Raw genomic sequence first — 19,713 nt, 5'->3', positions numbered from 1 at the left:
GTAAGGGGTTCTGTGTGGACTTTAGGGTGGCTGTGACAGAAGACTCTGGGGACAGAGATCAAGAGATTGGGTAAGGGACATGGCTTTGACTACAGGATGGAGGATTCTGGTCCACTGAGATAGGGGGGTGATGGGACATCTAGGTTGGAGGATATTGGGGAAATGTCAGTTGTGCCCTCCTGGGATGGGAGGTGAATGGGACCTCCTGAGTGGCTAGGTGGGCCCGTTGGTTTGGGCTCTGGAATAGAAAGGAGGAGGACATGCCCCTCATAGAGCTACTGTTATGTGTCAGGGGGGCACTCAGTGCCACCCATGGGAACTACTGAGATGATGGGGTGGGGAGGGCTCAGTGCAGGATGACTTTGAGAAACTGCATCTCCGCTGATGAGGTGTGGCAGAGGCCTGAGTGACTGACTCCTCATGCCAGCCCTGCTGGGTGAGGACACTGCAGGCAGCCTTTAGGGTGAAGAATTAATTTATTGTTCAGCCCCCTTGGCCCGGCCAGCCCGGGCTTCTACCAGCAGTGGTAGTCAGGATAGGTCTCGGACACAAACTCAGGGTGGACAACATAGTTGTTTCTCTGCGAGCCGCCAGTCTTCTTGAAGTGACTTGTGTCCCATCTGTGGGGAGAGATGGGTCAGCCCTTTTGGACCCTCATACATCTGACTCCAGTTCTCAATGACCTCAGGTACTACTGTTAAATTTTTGATTCCCAATACCCACTTGCTAACATTGATTTCCTACCCTTTAATTCAAAAGCATCAATTGATGCTTTTGAACTGTGGTGTTGGAGAAGACTCTTGAGAGTCCCTTGACTGCAAGGAGATCAAACCAGTCAATCCTAAAGGAAATCGGTCCTGAAAATTCACTGGAAGGACTGATGCTGAAGCTGAAACCCCAATACTTTGGCCACCTGATGGGAAGAACTGACTCATTGGAAAAGACCCTGAGGCTGGGCGAGATTGAAGGCAGGAGAAGGGGATGACAGAGGATAAGATGGCTGGCTGGCTTCACTGGATTGATGGACATGAGTTTTGAGCAAACTCTGGGAGTTGGTGATGGACAGGGAAGCCTGGCATGCTGCAGTCCATGGGGTCGCAGAGTCGGACACAACTGAGCGACTGAACTGAACCCTTTAAGTCAAGCCCTGAATCTAACACCCTGATCTCTTGACTCTAAGCCCCACTGAAGCCCCACTGCCAACCTGTGACTCTTCAATGCCAATCTCCATGCCCTCTCCTGGGGCTCTTATTTAGTTGCCAATTTGACTTCCCCATGGCACTAGCGCCCCCTTGTGTCATTTTCCCGTCGGTGCATTACAGCGAACAGTTCTCACCCCAGCTAGTTCCTGGGTCCCCCGCCACTCAAGGTTACAGCTTCTTTTGTGGTTGCGATTTTGCATGTGTGTGCGCCAGACTTACCTAAGGTTCGGACAGGGGTAGTACGACGGCTGGGGAGTTATAACAGCACATTGCATTCCGGGTCGGTGCTCGCAGGGAGACACACTCCTGAAGGAAGAAACGGTGGGCAGGAAGGAGTTGGGCCTTTTGATTTCTCTCCACACCCCAGCCCAGACCAAGACCCTGAGCAGCGTGTCTTGGTCTGTTCAGGTATCTGTCCTACGGCTCGGAGATCCTCCCCTCCAGCCTCCTGACCCTTCAAGATCTCGAAGTATTGCCTCCGGGAAGACACCTGAAAGTCCCTCTCCCCACAAGGCCGGGTTTCTGCCGCCCAGGCTGGCCACGGAGAACGCTGTACTCTGGGGAGGGTTGGGGGTCCAGTCATTGAGGATCCTGGATCCTCGCTTATCGAGGAGGCGATTTTCTGAGGCTTAAGCACTTTCTCCCTCCTCCATACCCTTGTGAGTGATAAGACCCAGTTTCACTCAATACATCAGGCTCTCTCAGCCTGGGGAGGGACGGGGTGTCCCCACAGGGTTAGGGACAGTGTTCAGGACCCCCTCCCCCTTTCGCAGTTCTCTAGGCAGACGCGGATGTTGGAGTTCTCGCAGGCTCAGCCCGCCTTGTCTAACGCCAGGTGCAGGGAGATTGATGGCAATCTGAGCTTCTGCTGAGCGCCCGAGCCTCAGTTTCCTCCACAATAACACGCGAGGCTGTCTATCTCCAGAGGTGGTACGGGGCTCCGAGGAGGCCAGGACCCTTCTGTTACCCACGCGGTCACCATTTCCTTGCCCTCTCAGAACCCAACGATAACCCTGCCGATGTACCAACCACGAGGCCCAGGAATAGGGGACACTATTCTGAGGACACGTGGTGCTCCGCAAGCTAGAACCTGCGTCTCCAGGGCCTGGTGGCCAGGTTGGGGGCAGGGCCAGCGAGCGAGGGAACGGGATGAAATTGGTGCGCGGGATTTGTTCCTCCAAGAAGCTCTCCAGCGGAGCCTCCAGAAGACAAACAAGAGCCAGGTGGACCTTGAGCCTAGCTGGTTCAGGTCTCTAGCCTCAGCAGTCTGCTCAGGCCATGAGGCCCGAGGAAGGGACAGGGAGGCGCCCAGTAAGGGGACCGCGCGGGCTGGAGGCGGAGTGGGGTCTGACACAGACGCCAGGCAGAGCTAGAAGTGGCGCGGGATGCCAAGCCCGCAGGGGAGGCGGGGCGGGGTAGGGCTGGGCTCTGGGGGCGGGGCTTGTTTGGGGGCGGGGCCCGGCGACGGCGCGGCCCTGCGAACCTTACAGTAGGCAGCTCTGTGCATAAAGGCCGCAGGCGGCGTTCCGTGCAGGGTGGCCCGGAGACGGAGTAGTCCATCCCACGCAGACAATAGTGGCGGCCGGAGCAAGCGCTCTCATATCCCTGAAAGGGCAGGCGGCCCGGCAGCGGGTCCACACACCCGCAGCGGGGCGTGATCTGCGGCAGCGGCTGGTTTCGTGACAGCGAGTTCAGCATGTTCACCACTACCTCGCGCTCTGAGCCCGCGAGCCCCGAGCCCAGAAGACCCAGACACAAAGTCATAGGAACGGCCAGAGAGGAGGTCAGAGACAGGAAGAGATGGAGACACAAACCGAAACAGGGTTACAACCTCTTCAAGGCCCCCAACATTTGTTCTATACTTCGAGGCTCCATCCCTCCGGCCTTCTGGTCTACCCACTTCCCACCGCTTTCCCTCCATCTGTTACCGTAGGCATTGAGTCTCTCCGGTTTAGGAGGATACACCAAGGGCATTCCTCGAACCACTGTCTCCATCCCGGCCTCCTGGAAGTGGCACAAACGCTACCTCAAGTTCTGACCCGGAAGAATTCCTCCCTTGGTGGGTTCTCCCAGAACACCCAGACTAATCCCAGGCCGCGCCTTCTACTCTTCTGCGCTCTGAGTGTTTGGGGTTGTCTCCGGGCAACGCAGTTTATTCCGCCTCCCTGGGGGGTGGGCATGGGGGTGGGGGAAGTGGAGCTGTAGGTGGACCCGGTCTGGACCTGGGTCCCTGACATCCCTGTCTCCGCGTTTGCCTTTGATTTGATCCCTCCTTAATCTAGCCGACTCTGTGTCACTGTGTCTCTCTAAAAGGAGTTTTAAAATATTGCATTGTTGCCTGTCCATCAGAATCATTTAAGGATCTTGTGAAAAATTCTGATTCTTGAGAAAGTTCTAATTCAGAAGGGTTCAGTTAACCTGAGGTCAGCCATCAACCTACAGCTAAGAGCCCCTATTCTAGCCTGCAATCCTCTCATATTCCTTCTTTCTTGATGCCTGAGGTCATGTCCGGACTCTTTCCTATGTCCTTGGAAGACTGTCCTGAATCTCTCTGCTCTGCTGGATGGCCTTGTTCTGCCTCCTTTTGTCCTTGTTATCATCACAAACGAGGGAAGAGAGGAGCAGGTAGACTCAGCTTATCACTGACTCCTTGGCCAGACCACTAGAGAGGGGCCAGGTGGCAAGCTTCAGGAAGGTAGCATGTCAAGGAGTTCACACCAGCCCCTGTCTCCACACAGCCTAGCCAGAGATTAGGACCCTGGAGACCCAGTTGCTAGAGATTGGGACGCAAGGGCCCAGCACAGCTTCACTCCTGAGCTCCCTTGTTTCCTAGGAAACATAAACCCTATTGTCACAAGTGGGAAAAGGCCTTGGAACCTTGGTGGGAAAGGGATGAGAAACTAATGGTGAAATGCCAGACCCTGTGATTTGGGAGGCAGATGGTGGGGGTGCCATCCCAGGCCCCAGGCATCTTTGCTGGGCACAGTAGGTACCTTAGGCAGCCGGGGAAGGTATGTGGTACATTTGTCCCAGCAGTTGTAAGGTCCCATCCTCCATGTGTTATACCGGTTACTGCACAGGTAGTTTGGGTTGCCACACAGGTAGTTTGGGTTGCATTTGTCTGCTTGATCACAGGGGTGGAGATATATAAGACAGGATTACTCCTTATTTTTTTTTTTCTAGGATTACTCCTTATTCTATCCCAGGATCTGGGGAGCCCCTAAATGTCTCTCCTCTGATCCCTACCACAAAGCTGGACTTCCACTAATCTCCCTTAGACCAGAAAAGCCCATCCTGGCCCCACATTTGTCTTAGATACTGAGATGCAGCCTGAATCCCACCTAAAGCAAGCTTCTGAGTGGGGTCTGTGTCCTTTGAGCTGGTTACTTTTCATCCTAGCACCACCCTCTCTGAATCAGCCAACGTGGAAACCCTGGAAATGGGCCTCCTTCCAAATCTTCCCTTCATCTTCCACATGCAGGCTCAAAGTCTGCTTATTCTGCCTCCTTAAAATCACTTGAGTCTATTCCTTCCTCCAATCCCCCATGATCTTACTCCTGTATTTCCGCAGTGCCTAAGCCAGGAGACAATAATGTCATGGTTAATAGAATGGACTCTGCAGACAGACTCCTGTGGTTCTAATTTCAGCTTTGCCAGATATTAATTGTGTGTGACCTTGATCTAGTCAATTTCATCTTGTCTCTGTTTCCTTACTTTTGATATGGGGCTAATAGTACTATCTACCCCATAGGGTTGTTGTGAGATTTAAATAAGTTATCATATGTAAAACACTGAGAACAATGCCTGGCACACAGAAGACTATCATCATCATTATTACTGTGATTATTATTGCTATTAGTCTATTGGTCTTCCTACCTCATTTTGAAATCCTACAATCGAATCTCTACATAGAAACTTTGGCACTTATCATAAATGAAAATCCCCATGTAAAAACCCTCCAAAGCTGCACCCACCCAGTCACCTAAGTCTGTCCTGTAAGTTCCTCTGTGATCCACCCCACTAACAGTGTGAAGGAACACACCTGAGAGATTAGGAAAGCAGGGCTAGGGGCCACAGAGGAAGAGCAGGTGTGTGTACATGTGGGGTAGTGTGTTGGGACTGAGGGGTCCAGGTTGGACGGTTGGACATACTGAGTTTGAAGTGTTTGGGGCCAGTTAGGTAAATCTGATCATAATCAGCTAAAGGAGAGTGGAATTCTGGTGAGAGGTCAAGGCTAGAAATAAAGACTTGGAGTTGTCAGTAATTAAAGTTGTGGGTTAAATTAAATGGTCTCAGGAAAGAAATGAGGGAAGAAGGCTCAGATCAGCACCCCGAGAAACCCTATGTTTCCAGAATGATTAGACAAGAGACCCAGGAAATTGAGGCATCAGAGAAGCTCGTGGGGTTTCACATCTTTCATAAAGTAGAGAGTTGTCAGAGTGATACGCACAAGGTAGGTCTCATAAGGAAAAGACTGAAGAGTCCCATGGATGAGGTAACTAGAACCATACAAGACCAATTTTAATAACATTAAGTATAAGTGTAGGAGATGCAGATTCCCAATTTCAGTTGAACATTAATCAATTCATTCAACAAATACTTAGGAAGCCTGATGCTATTCTGGATGGAGGGGGCCCAGTTCTAAATAAAACAAGACTTTCTTCTTTTTTAGAATGTATAGGGAGACAAATAATAAACACCTAACCAAATAAGAAAAATGATTTCTCATAAGGCATAAGGAGTGACTCTTATTTTCAAGAATTTTGGCTGTTAGGGGGAGGAGCAAGAGATAAGTTTTAGGCAGAGGAAAATTAGAAAAGTCTTCCAGGTTGAGGAGAGAGAGGTGTGGTGAGGCAGGGCCACCCAGAAGATGGGAGAAGATGGCACCCAGAATACACATGATGGAATTTGTTTGGAGGAGGCTAATGCTCCCTTCCTTACTCTAGGGATAAGACCAAGGCCTCTTCCAGTTCTTTGACACAGACTGGGAGCTCCCAAAAGGTAGAGCCTGGATCTCCTTCTCCAGGGTCAGGGGTCAGGGTCAGGGTCAGGCCAGATGGTTGGGACTCAAGTTAGAATGGGGGAGATAAGAATAGAAGGCCAGGTTGTGGATGGGGATAAGGACCAGGGTGGAGGTCAGGATTCAAGTTGGGTTCAGGTGTAGGGTCTTTGTTGGGGTCACTGAATGGGTGAGCAGTAAGGCCCTACCTTCCTCTGGACAGAGCCAGTATTTCTCAGGGAAGTAGGGGTGGCTTGGTATGGAACCCTTGCAGCTGTAGTCCTGCACAGCACACTTGAGCATCTTCTGCAGGGCGTCAGGATCCACATGGCGCTGTGCAGTCTGAGTCAGGCCCTGGGCAAGGGAAGAGGGGAAGAGATGGCTAGGTGCATGGAGACCCCAGCCTTGGTATCCTGCTGGACCTAGATTTAGCTCTTGAGGTCAGCCCAGGTGGGTGTTCCACCCCTCCCTCTATGCTGGAGGGATATCCAAGCCAGCTTTGCTTGAGTCACCCTTTCTTCCATCTAAGGACTCGGAACCTGATGTTTGCCCTCAGTCAGAATGACTTCCTGATGTTCTCATTCCTGTCCTTTCCCTGACTAGGACTTCTAAGGGCAGAGCTAGGTGTCTTGTCTTCTTTCTTCCAGACTGTGTGCTGCCTGGGCTCAGGGTCTGGGTCTCCCCCGACAGATCAGTAGACCTGTGGTGGAACCTGGAGCCTCAGGACAGGCTGGCTGCCCTGGGAGCTGGCTGCCTTAGGCAGGTGTTTAGGACAGGGAGGACTCTCGAAGAATCTGGCACCCTAAAGGAGATGAAGAATGGGGCCTGAGGGGCACCTACTTTAAAAATCGAATTCTCTGACTCCAGCCTGAGCTGAATTCTGCTGTGGCTCTCATCTTGACACCAGTATTACACTTGACCCTGACATTCACGTTGTGCTATTTTTCATCCTAGCCTGGCTTTTCCCCTGATCTTGGTTCAGACTCTAGGTCCCTCTGCTTCTTGGGGTTCACCTCATCTTATCCTATCACCCCAAATTCCAGATCAAGGTCTCCCTTTGGAGGCTCCCTTCTCCTCAGCTAAATGTAGATTGCCAGGTTAGTTGTGGGCCCATGTCTCTGTAGGCATCCAGGATGAAAGGCAGCTGGGTTACAGAGGTGGGCCACCCAGCAAAGTCAAATACCAGAAAGGACTTCCTCATCATGGGGGGCAGCAAGGTGCTGGGCTGGTGACGTTGCTACCACACTTCCCCCATGTGATCTAAAAAGCAGAGGCTTCTCTTGGCCAGGGGTGAGACCTTGCTGCTCCTAACGCTCCTGCTGCTGCTGCTGCTGCTAAGTCACTTCAGGCCTCTCTGACTCTGTGCGACCCCATAGACGGCAGCCCACCAGGCTCTGCCATCCCTGGGATTCTCCAGGCAAGAACGCTGGAGTGGGTTTCTGTTTCCTTCTCCAATGCATGAAAGTAAAAAGTGAAAGTGAAGTCACTCAATTATGTCCGACTCTTCGCGACCCCATGGACTGTAGCCTACCAGGCTCCTCCGTCCATGGGATTTTCCAGGCAAGAGTACTGGAGTGGGTTGCCATTGCCTTCTCCCCTAGGGAGAGAAGGCAGGGGCTCCTAGGCCCCTGAAAATCCCTTAGCTGAGGGGCTTCTTGGGTCCTGCATGCCAACTGAGGTTTTGTTCTGTGGGCAGATCCTGCACAGTCATACTCCATATGACTTAGTACTTTCCTAAGTTTTACACACACACAAACACATGCAAGTCCAGACACATAGATCTGTGCACCCAGATACACTCATAGCACACATACAGATGTACATCTATGCAAACGCAGTCAGACATGCTCACAAACCCACAGACATGTGCGCTCGTGTGTACGTGTGCGCTCGTGCATGCGCGTGCGCATACACACGTAGTCATTTAAAAGAACCCACAGATATCTTCAGTGTTTCCCTTTAGGGCTTTCCTCAGATATTTATTATCTTTGTTTGTCTGTTCATGAATTGGAGACTATAAAGACTAACTGAAGGCTTCGAGCTGTGGGTGGGCATCATTGTAGGCTGATCTGGCTAGACTATTTGTTGCAAACTCTGTCAGTATCTGTCTTTTCTCTCGGGTTGATCAGATCTCTCCGAAGAGACTCTTTCAATCTTTGGCTTGAGAGTTGTACCTGGCTGCCAGTGTTTTGAGAACCTAGTGGAGAATAGGGCTGGTGGGGGGTTTTAGCATTCAGCATATGGAGGTTCACCTGTTTTCAATATGGTACCCTGACCTGAGCTGGGCCTGGAATTCCCAGTCCTGAGATCCTTGCCAGAAAATAAGCCTTCTGACTTTTGCAGAGATGAGCAAGTAGTCACCCTATGGCATGGAGTAGAGGAGGGAGTTAGTGGTTTTAATCGTTTCTTTTTATTTTGTTAAAGCCAAGCATTATGCAGGATCCTAGTTCCCAAATGCCACCAGCCAGGGATCAAACCTGTACACTCTGCATTGGCAGCATGGAGTCTTAACCACTGGACCACCAGAGGAGTCCCTTTAATGGCTTTTTAACAGCGTTCAAATCATTGTTTTGGCCTTGGTCCTGTCCCATCTTAGTTTCAAAGAAGCCTAATATTACTAATTTCTGAACCTTTTGAAAATTCCGTAGTTTTAAACTGAATTATGCCTTGTGTTTCCCACTGTTCGCTTTGGATTCAGCTTTCTCAGAACTGTGGACAGTTACTTAACTATCACACTTTCCAGCTTCTGAAATTTTGTTGTCATTGTCCCACTTTTCACTATTTTTGTGAACTGATGTCTTAAATGTCCACTTATTGTAGTTTTAGAGGAGTTTTAGGAAGGGGTCAAAACATGTGCTCAAGCTTAACCCAGAGAATCCTTTATACATTCTACATATTCTTTTGTCAGTTACATGTTGCAAATATCATCTCTCAGTTTATGGCTTATATCTTCATTTTCTTTTTGGTGACTTTTGATGAACATAAGTACTTAATTTTAATATAACTGAATTTATTAATCTCTTAGGTAGTGCTTTTGTGACTTAGGAAATCTACCCATAATCTAAAATAATGGAGATAATATATAATTTCTTCTAAAAACTATACAGTTTTACTTGCTATATTTAAGTCTTAATTTGTCAGGAACTGGATCTTGTGCTTGGGGTGAATTAGGGATCAATTTTATTTTTAATCTACATGGGTAATCAGTTGTCTCATTGAGTAATCTACCTTCTCCCACAAATTTTTAAAAGTATTTATTTACTTGGCTGTGTTGCGTTTAGTTGCGGCACACGGGATCTTTTGTTGTGGGGTGGGGGCTTCTCTAGTTGCAGCATGTAGGCGCCAATGAGGGCACCAGCTGGGTAGTTGCAATGTGCAGGCTTATTTGCCCTGCAGCATGCGGGATCTTAGTTCCTCAACCAGGGATCAAACCTGCATTCCCTGCATTGGAAGGTAGATTCTTAACCACTGGACCAGCAGGGAAGTCCCTCCCACATATTTGCAAAGCTACCTCATCCTGATACATCTTTTCCCATAGCTTTACTTTCTTTTAAAAAAATTTTTTTAATGTATGTACAATTTTTAATATTTATATTTATTTATTTGGCTGTGCTGGTCTTAGTTGTGACATGTGGGATCTTTAGTTGCAGCATGTGGGATCTAGTTTCCTGACCAGAGATCAAACCCAGACCTCCTGTATTGGGAGCACAGAGTCTTAGCCACTGGACCACCAGGCAAGTCCCTCCATAGCTTTACTTTCAATCATCTCTGTTGCATATTGTTTCTATTTATGTGTGGCTCCATTTCTGGTCTATTTTATTCCATTAATCAGTTTGTATATCCCTTCAGTAATACTATGCTTTACGAATTTCTGTAGATTGGTAATAAATATTATTATCTGATAGAGCAAGTCCTCATTTTCTTCAGGTGTGTTTTAGCTAGTCTTGGGCCTTGGCTCTTCTCTATAAATTTCAGAAACAGATTGATAAATTCTTCGAAGAATCTTATTGAGATTTTAATCAGAATTGTATTGAATCTCTATGTTAGTGACTTTTCCTCTCCAAGAGCATGCTATGCCTCTTCATTTAAGTATTTTCTTAAAGTATTCAAAGTTTTATAATATTACCCATACAGTTTTGCATAGACTGTTATTTATTTCTACTAAGTTTTACTCTTTGGTGCTCAATTGATATATACTTTAAGATTATGCTTCCTAAACACTTGTTTTTGATGTAAAGAAATGTGGTTGACTTATCTTATATTCACCTGACTTTCTAAATTATCTTATTTGAATAATTTTCAGATTCTATATGTACAACTGTATCATCTGTGAATAATTGAATAATGACAGTTTTTATAAAAATTCCTTTCCTATCCTTGTATCTTACATGATATTTTTTTCCAATATACAATTTACACGGTATTGTTTTCCAATATTTTGGTTCTTTCTTTAAATTTTACAAGCTAAAATCATTATAATGATTTTCTGTAGACAATTTTGCTTAAATTTATCTTATTTACCAATTTCTTAGCTCATCCTTCCTTCTTGTATCTCAAATTTTCCTTTTGTGATTAGTTCCCTTTCCTCAAAGTATATCCTTTAGAAATTCTTTTATAGTAGGTCTTATGATAGTAAATGTTTTAATTTTTATTTGCCTGTAAGTGTCTTTATCTTATTTATTTATTGGTGTTGAAAGGAAGATGCATTGAAAATAATTTCTCTCTGCATGTTTTTAAGGTCATCTCTTATGCTGGTGTTGTGCAGCTTTGGATGAGTTACCTAAGAATCCGTGGATTCATTTCTTGTTAGTTGTGGAAAATTCAGAGCCTTTTCCTCTTCGGATAATTCTCCTTTCTGCTCTTTCATCCTAGGACTCTGAGTAGTTGTGTGAGATCTTCCCCTTCTTTCATGTTGCTTAATGTTTCTTCCATATTTTCTCTCTGTCTCTCTGTGCTGCATTCTGGAAAATTTATTTCATTCTTTCACTTTGCTGACACTCAATTTTTTCTTTTTTTAAATTTTGGCTGTGCCTGGTCTTTGTTGTGGCATGTGGACTCGTCATTGTGGCACGTGGGCTCCTCTCTAGCTGCTGTGTGCAGACTTAGCTGCTCCACTGGCATGTGAGATCTTAGTTCCCTGACCAGGGATTGAACCTGAGTCCCCTGCATTGGAAGGCAGATTCTTAACCACTGGACCACCAGGGAAGACCCTCATTGACACTCTTAAGCTGTGTCTAATTAGCTCTTTAACTCACCCATTGAGTTTTTGGTTTTAATATATATATCTTTTATTTCTAAAATTTCTATTCATTTAAAAATTTGTCCTTTTAAGAACATAACCTCTTATTTCTTGCTCTTTTTGATGATTTCACACTTCATTTTTAAAGACTCGTAATTATTTTGTATTCTTTGTTAATTCCAATATCTTATGTCCTTGGAGGTTTAAGGCTGTTGCTTATTGTTTTTACTGCCTCTGTCGTATGGTGGTTTGTTTCCTTTTATCTCTTATTATGAGCTCAGATTTGAATGACTGTACTTTGAAGGGTACCTAGAGACCTACATTGAAGATATTTTCCAACACAGAATATATATACATGTTTGTGGGGGTGGGGTGGGGGCAGGGAGCCAGGGATCATTGGATTTTCTGGTTCAGTTTGAGAATTACAGGTTTAGGTTGCTCCATCTTGCAGCTAGCTTAAGGCTTAAACTCCTGCTTGTAGTACTGATAGTGGCATTTGTTCTCAGGGCAATCCTGTCATCTTAGTATACTTACCACTCATCTCCACTGACAGTCCAAAACAAAATAAAAATTAATTTTTATGCAAGACCTAGTTGTTTGGAACCAGGAGCGTCCTTCAGTTTTAGACCACCATACTGTCAGAAGCAGAAGCCTTTTCTTTCATTATTAATCCTACTGCTATCTAACTTTCATTCCTTTCCACTCAACGAAGCTGTATAGTCAGGTGGCTAAGGGTTACTACAGCCAAGAGATCCCTTTCTGTGCTGACAACATTTGATACTGAGCTTTGTCTAATAATACTGTCTTTGTTGGTTTCTCTTGGATTTTTCCTCCTATCACTCTGTCTCCTTTCATGGCTCTTATTCCTTTACCTACCCCCTGAATATTGATGTTCTCCACAGTTCTGTCCATTTTCTTACTCTTTTTCAGCAATCTGAATTACTCCTATGGTTTTAGCTACCACCTATGTGTTGATTTCGAAATCTATGTCTGTAGCCCGGACCTCTTTTCTTTGCTTCGGATAAGTATATCCAGCTACCTATCAGACATCTTTACCTGGAAGTCCTTGAATATTTTTGCCCCCAGAAGAACCCCAAACCTCTCTCTAATGTGCATTCCAAATCTCAGTTGGTAGCACTGCCATTCTTCTAGTTTTCCAGAGCCCTAAACCCAGGAGTCATCCTAATCTCTCTCATCTTCATATCCAGATGGTGACCAAGATGTGTTGACCTACTTCCTAAAAATTCTCTCGTAATAAGTTTGGAAAAGCAGGCAGGCATTTTCATATCTTGCTGGTGGGCGTGTTGATTATTATGACCTCATCACAGCAATCTGAAGAATATATCCAAAGTTTCTTAGATGTGGCCTTTCTCCCAACAGTTTCATATCTATGAATTTATCCTAAGAGAACAGTTGATGTACACAAAGAATGTACAAGAATGACTATACTAGCAAACTTTTATAAGCAATCTAAGTTTCCAATAGTATAAAATTCCTGAACTATATTTTGGTACATTCATAAAGTAACACACCATACAGTTATTAAAATTACATTATTGAATATTTTTGACACAGGAAAATGTACTTGATAGATGGTTTTGCAGAAAAAGCAAGATTCAAAACATGGTATACAACATGACACCAACTTCATAAAATTTTTTTGCTTCCTGAAAGGGCACAGGGTAATAAATTACCAGTGGTTATTCTAGGTAGTGAGAATTATAGGACTTTTTCTTTGGGCTTCTCTTAGTTGTCCCCATTTTCTGCATTGAGCATATATTTATTTTGTAATTACAAAAATAATTTTTAAAATGTCCTCCTAGTCAACAAATTCCCCTTTTCACTGCTACAGACTCTCCTTATCTCCCACCTACATCCTCTCCCCTTATCCTTCACCATCTCATGGGGCTTCCTGCCCTCAGTCCCAGTCCCTTCAATCTCCTGCCTCTGTGGCCAGAGTTGCTTACAATCCAAGCATGACACTCCCAGGATCAAAAACCTGGAGCATTATGACCACATTTCGCAACACAACCTGTGGCTCTTCATGGTTTGCAGGCTCCTCTCTTACCGTAGGGCTGGTTCCTCTCTCTGCTCTAGTCCTTAGTAACTGGTGGGTCCCCGCCCCGGTGTGGCCCTTTTTTATATCTCTTCTGCTCGAAACGTCCTCCTCCTGGCTCTCTTTTTTAAAGTCAATTAATTTATTTTTTTGACTGCGCTGTGTCTTTGTTGCTATGCACAAGCTTTCTCTCGTTGCAGGCTTAGTAGTTGTGGAGCACGAGCTTAATTTCTCCGTAGCATGTGGAATCTTCCTGGACCAGGGATTTAAACTGTGTCTCCTGCACTGGCAGGTTCATACTTAACGACTAGCCCACCAGGGAAGTCCCTCCTGGATCTCTTAGTAGACCTGCCCTTCAGGTCCCTGGAGTGAGCTCTTCTTTCTGATTCTTCTACCAGCACAAGCCTCTGCTGTTGCACGTTTCACATTGGGCACTTTGTTCCTTTCTTGCTGAGAGCTCCTCAGAGGCAGGGCCTGGCCCTTCATGGTTGTAACTCTACCATACCTGGCACACGTAAGTACTCAGCAAAGTTGTGTTGGATGGTACACACAGATTATCTTCCGTGGGCAGAGTCACAATTAGACTCACACATCTCCTCTCCATTTTGTGAAGCTGCACACCTCCATTTGGCCGCCTGTCTTCCACCACAGGAGACTGTGACATGCATGCATAAAAACATGCCTGTAGGCACAGCCCACAGGCAGCCTCAGGGCCTTTGCACTTTCTGATCACTCTGCCTGGAATCCTGTGCTTTCAGTTCCTCACATAGCTCAAAGGTGAGCTAGTTGTTGCTCACTTTTCCAGTCTCAACTTAATATCACCTTGAAAGAGAGAGAGACCTCTTCCATCACTCTCAATATAAGTAGCTCTCTCTTACTTTTCATTTCCAGTACCATGTTTATTTCCTTTACAGAATTTTGGACAATCTTGTTTATTTCTTATCATCTGTCTCTCTCCATTCCCTATCCTGGTGGAGTAGCAAGGTACCCTGAGGGCAGGATCTTGTACTACTTTATATATATTAGAAGTTCTATGCCTAAGCAAATGAATCATATACACACAAAACTACAAATAATTACAAACACAATGACAGCCACACCATCAGTCATCCAGACACCCACAGTCATACATTCTGGACTGCACTCCCCCAAATCTCCCACACCAGCTTCCCACTTACCCGGGTCACAAACTTGTTGGCTTCCCAGGCCCACAGAGGTGGGTCCTTGTAGACCTCCTTGATGGAGGTAGGGGCCCTGTAGGAGTCACTGTAGGTGCTGATGGGGGTCTTGGTCTTTCGGGAGAAGAGGAACATAGTGGGGTCTGGGGGACGCCGTCGTGGGCTTTACCTACCAAGGGCTCCTGCAAGACATCAGTGACCACCCCTTCTTTCCCAGACAGCCCAGCAGGTACCCCTAGCTGCTGTGACCCCCTCCTGTGGAGGGTCTCTCAGCTTCCCTCCCTCACAGCCTTCTTTCTCCTACCCCACCCTGATTCCCTCTCTACGATGGGCACTGCCCATTATGATATCATCTGGCTAGCCCCATCTCCGGGGAGGTGAAGATTGACTCCCCACCCCAGTCTCTTCCTGCCTTCAGCCTCTCAAAAGGGCCCAATTTCCAAGAGTTCACAAGGTCCCCGGAGACCTTCTAGGCCAAGCTTCTCACTGTGGTGAAGAGGAATGGAGATTCCGAGGGGTCGAGTTCAGAGGGTCAGTTCTCTGCCCTCCCCGGCCCATCTGCCCCTGGCCCCGACCCCAGGTAGGGAGCTGAGGCTAGCTTGTTTGATGCTTTTAATATCATTATTTGTGTTACACGATACACAACCAAGGATGATGGTCAATACTGCGATGGAAATGTTAAAAAAAATAATATACACACGGCTCATGTCTTCCACACACCTTCCTGGAAATAAATTAGTGAGCACGGAGAAACCTGGCTGGGTGGCAGCCAGTGCTGAGGGCAGGGAGTGTTAAGGCAGTATCTACAAGGGGGAGGGCGGCAGGGGCAAGCCAAGGCCTCCGTTCTCCCCTCCAACCTCCTGGGTAGGAAGGTGGGAACTGCGCACTCTCCCTACACCCAGAGGGTGCTAGCCACCAGCTTCCTACTTCTCTCCACCACATGGCCTCAGCGAGAAGCCCCTGTCTGCCAGAGGATTAGGTATATCTTGTGGGGAGGGAGCCTTTCCCTTGTTCCTCAGGGCCAGAGAGGTTGAGCAGTGGGCCAGATTCACACGGCATGTCAGCAGCAAAGGCAGCAGTCTAAGTGAGCCCTGGTGGGGGCCCTGCCTGGAAAAGAGGAAGTACCCGTGTTCTTGAAGGGTGAGTCAAGGAGCCTGGGGTGGTGGTAGTAGGAAGCACGGCTCTGGTGCCCAGATGACAGGGGGTGGGTCTGCTGAGCAGGGTGGGAGCAATGGGCTCAGATGGGGGCCAGTCTGGGCCATATGAGTCCTGCAGCTGACTTCTCTGTCCTTTGCCTCCACTTGGCATTTCCTCATCATCTAACCAGGGTCCCTGAACTAAGAGGAGGTGGGGTTGGGTTGGAGAAGTTGAGGGGAGCTGGCAGCCCCCGGGTGTGGTGCAGGGAGAGGTGATACCCTCCTAAGCCAGCAGCCTTGCTCTCTCTTCTCTCTGCCCTCTCCCCTTTCCAGCCTCCCAGGACGGCAGCCAGGGACTGGGCTGTGGGTTTGGCCTGCGCACACTTGCAGCATGTGAGTGGTATGTATTAGAGTGGACTGGCCAGCATGTGTGGGATGGGGTCAGCCTGAGGAATGGCCCTGGGATATGGGGTTCAAGGAGCAGAGACCTGAGCGGGTGTAGGCCATCTGTGCTTTCATTTTTCTTCACTTGGGGGCAGGTCTGCATTGCCCAGGCCCAGGAGAGGGCCTTGGTTCCCTCCTCCCTCTTGATTTTCATCCTCAGCTTTTCTGGCCACCACCCCCGCCCCTCCACCAGTGAGTAACAGTGGCAGAAGCAGCAGTAGATACATGCATTCTGACTCTCACACACCCCATAGATACAGCTATACACTGTATGCAGCTACACACATAGGTACAGTTACACACACAGGTACAGCTACACACACAATAGATACCCACATATACATATACATTCACAGACACACACTCACATCCCCCCAAAGACCCACATGTATTCAGACATACACAGGTCCCATAGGAACTTCCCCCTCTTTTCTCCACACAGACATGCAGCTCAGGAAGACCCCAGGTATACTTGAAGACTCCCAGAGACCTCCCTATCCACCTCCAAGGAAATTCCTACAAAGAAATTTCTTCAGGTTTGAAATAACCTTCCAAATAATTTCAGATGCTGCTCACTATGCCGTGGAGGAAACAGAAGGCCAGAGAACGTAACTGACTTGTTGGAGGTAAGAGGAAGCGTGCCTGAGCGAGGACCAGAACTCAGACTTCTGACCCCCAGCCCAGGGCTGTCGGTCCACTGAACTGCTGAGCAGCCTCTCACGCTGTTAACAGGTCACACAGTCATTTCCCCACCACGGTCACCACAGTTATCTAGAGAGACAGGCCCAACCTAGAGATGCAGACACACATTCTGACAGCTCCAGGTACGCACACACTCTGCCAAGCCATCCCTACCATACACTTGCTGCCACTGTATTCTCCCAGGCTTGCTTTCTTGAAGATTCTTCCTGGGAAGCAGCCTCTAGGACCTTGTGCTAGAGTAAGACCACAATGGGGCTTTTGAGGCCAGCCTTACCTCCTGCTTCCAGCCCAGGACAGATGAACAGAACAGAAATGTGGGGGGCAGGGGAAGGGGTGCAGAGAGATAGATGTTAGTTAGGGGCAGCTGAGGACGGATCATACCACCAAAACTCTGGCTGTCTCTAAGGCCCACCTCACCCGCCACGCAATCCAGACAGCAAGGAAGGAGGTGAATGGGGCAAAGAGGAAGAAGATGGCAGTGATCCGATGGATGGGGGACAATATCCCACTGGGCAGCTTTGCCAGACTTCCCATCTGGAGATGAGGGGAGAAACGCAAATGGTACATGGGCCAGCAAGGGAGCATGTGGAGGTGGCTCTGTGGGGCTGGGCCCTGACCCTGTCGGCCTGGACCTTTCTCCCTCCCAGCCCCTTTCCTTGGCTGGTGCTGGGGGTTCCTGGCTTCACTGGGGTGGAGCCAAACCCTGGCTTTGTGATCCTGCCCCTTACTCATTACTGTTAGCCTCCACGAAGTCCAGTCACCACTTTCCTCCACCAGACAGGCTTCGGGGAGGGGGCAGGATGCTGGGCAAGGTCCCCCAGGTAACTGAACAAACAGCCCTCCCCTCCTCAGCCCCCCTGGGTGGAGAGAGACCCGGTTTTGGTTTCTCCGGCTCCATGAACACACAGAGGTACACGTCCTACCATAGGAGGAAGCAATGACTGTTACGAGGTTGGCGGCTGTAGGGGGCGCAGGGCCCCGGGGGGCAGGTGGACGAGCAGGGGAGGGGTTGGCCCCTGCCCGGTCCAAGCTGGCCCCTGGCGGCCCCACCCCGGCGGCCGCAGCGGCCCTGCCCGCTACTGGATGTGGCAGGCGGTGGAGGACGTGGCCTGGCAGCACATGCAGGTGGGGTTCACGGACTTGGGGGGGATGAGGTCCAGGTCCTCGTCGTCAGGGATCTCATCTAACCGGTAGCCGTCCTTCAGCAGCTGGATGTTCAAATCTTGGTTGATCTGCTGCAGACAAAGGGGAGGGAGGTCAGGCTCGGGGCCATCCGGAGGCACCAGCCGTCCACATCCAGCCCTGTCCCATCCCTGGCTCTCCAGAAATCCCAGGCTTTGCACCTCCTTTAGGCCCCAGCCTCAGTTCTGGCCTCCCTTACAGGCACATCCTCTTGGGGCTCCACCTGGCTCTGCTACTCACCCCACCCCTTTCTAAGGGCAACTTCTCACCTTGGGTCCTGATTCTGTTCGCCCCGTCCCTATTTCAGGCCCTCGCCCATGAGGTGTCGCCCCTATGCCACATCCCATTGTAGTTCAGGGCCCTGTTCCAATCTGGGTCAGAACCCCGCCCCTAACTCTGTGCTCCCAGCACTGTAGGCGGAATCAGATCTCAGCCCCATCCAGCACCGGCTCCACCTCAGTTCAGTCGCTCAGTCCTGTCTGACTCTTTATGACCCATGGACTGCAACACACCGGGCTTCTCTGTCCATCACCAACTCCTGGAGCTTGCTCAAACTCATGTCCATCGAGTTGGTGATGTCATCCAACCATCTCATCCTCTGTCATCCCCTTCTCCTCCTGCCTTCAACCTTGCCCAGCATCAGAGTCTTTTCCAATGAGTCAGTTCTTTGCATCAGGTAGCCAAAGTATTGGAGTTTCAGCTTCAGCTTCAATCCTTACAATGAACATTCAGGACTGATTTCCTTCAGGATTGACTGGTTTAATCTCCTTGCAGTCAAGGGACTCTCAAGAGTCTTCTCCAACACCACAGTTCAAAAGCATCAATTCTTTGGTGTTCAGCCTTCTTTATGGTCCAGTTCTCACATCCATACAAGACTACTGGAAAAACCATAGCTTTGACTAGACAGACCTTTGTTGGCAAAGTAACGTCTCTGCATTTTAATATGCTGTCGAGGTTAGTCATTGCTTTTCTTCCAAGGAGTAAGTGTCTTTTAATTTCATGGCTGCGATCACCATCTGCAGTGATTTTGGAGCCCAAAAAATTAAAGTCTGTCACTATTTCCATTGTTTCCCCATCTATTTGCCATGAAGTGATGGGACTGGATACCGTGATCTTAGTTTTCTGAATGTTGAGCTTTTAGCCAACTTTTTCACTCTCCTCTTTCACTTTCATCAAGAGGCTCTTTGGTTCTTCTTCACTTTCTGCCATAAGGATGATGTCATCTGCATATCTGAGGTTATTGATATTTCTCCCGGCCATCTTGATTCCAGCTTGTGTTTCTTCCAGTCCAGCGTTTCTCATGATGTGCTCTGCATATAAGTTAAATAAGCAGGGTGACAATATACAGCCTTGATGTACTCCTTTCCTGATGGGTACCAGTCTGTTGTTCCATGTCCAGTTCTAACTGTTGCTTTTCGACTGGCATACAGATTTCTCAGGAGGCAGGAAAGGTGGTCTGGTATTCCTATCTCTTGAAGAATTTTCCACAGTTTATTGTGATCCACACAGTCAAAGGCTTTGGCATAGTCAATAAAGCAGAAGTAGATGTTTTTCTGGAACTCTCTTGCTTTTTCT

At 48.1% G+C, this 19,713-nt stretch overlaps 2 protein-coding genes across 11 annotated transcripts in view; both read right to left on the bottom strand.

The window, feature by feature from the left end:
* Positions 1–457: 457 nt before the first annotated feature.
* On the bottom strand, positions 458–16,716 carry SPMIP6 (sperm microtubule inner protein 6). 3 transcript variants are annotated; one of them, XM_069573960.1, is made up of 7 exons: positions 14,675–16,716; positions 6,411–6,555; positions 4,196–4,326; positions 3,131–3,206; positions 2,686–2,920; positions 1,422–1,508; positions 458–620 (listed from the first exon to the last, which is right to left on the bottom strand). In XM_069573960.1, exons 1-7 carry the CDS (start codon positions 14,807–14,809, stop codon positions 515–517), a joined length of 915 nt encoding a protein of 304 aa, XP_069430061.1. In that variant the 5' UTR covers positions 14,810–16,716; the 3' UTR covers positions 458–514. The 3 variants fall into 3 exon arrangements, with proteins under 3 accessions (XP_069430061.1, XP_069430062.1, XP_069430063.1); XM_069573961.1 differs by having other exon boundaries at positions 2,691–2,920; XM_069573962.1 differs by lacking the exons at positions 4,196–4,326; positions 6,411–6,555; positions 14,675–16,716 and having other exon boundaries at positions 2,691–2,920; positions 3,131–3,322.
* FAM219A (family with sequence similarity 219 member A) overlaps positions 15,274–19,713 on the bottom strand; it is a 60,399-nt gene continuing 55,959 nt past the window's right edge. For 4 of the 8 annotated variants that reach the window (XM_069573963.1, XM_069573967.1, XM_069573970.1 and 1 more), the window contains exon 6: positions 15,274–18,191. In XM_069573963.1, coding sequence (XP_069430064.1) covers positions 18,033–18,191 — 159 coding nt within the window. In that variant the 3' untranslated portion in view covers positions 15,274–18,032. The remainder of the gene's footprint in view (positions 18,192–19,713) is intronic. The other 4 variants (XM_069573968.1, XM_069573964.1, XM_069573971.1 and 1 more) reach the window with 1 other exon arrangement.

The sequence above is a fragment of the Ovis canadensis genome, chromosome 2 (assembly GCF_042477335.2).
Source record: "Ovis canadensis isolate MfBH-ARS-UI-01 breed Bighorn chromosome 2, ARS-UI_OviCan_v2, whole genome shotgun sequence".
Lineage (NCBI taxonomy): Eukaryota > Metazoa > Chordata > Mammalia > Artiodactyla > Bovidae > Ovis > Ovis canadensis.
Note: the sequence above shows the minus strand (reverse complement) of the source record. Positions and strands in the feature narration are given on the sequence as shown.

Excerpts from the sequence above, each read along its gene's own strand:
- SPMIP6 (XM_069573960.1), bottom strand. The coding sequence starts at position 14,809 with ATGTTCCTCTTCTCCCGAAAGACCAAGACCCCCATCAGCACCTACAGT. Across the intron at positions 2,921-3,130 it reads GGAGAGACTCAATGCCTACG|AGCGCGAGGTAGTGGTGAAC; the intron begins GTAACAGATGGA and ends TCGCGGGCTCAG. Across the intron at positions 621-1,421 it reads TACCCCTGTCCGAACCTTAG|ATGGGACACAAGTCACTTCA; the intron begins GTAAGTCTGGCG and ends CTCTCCCCACAG.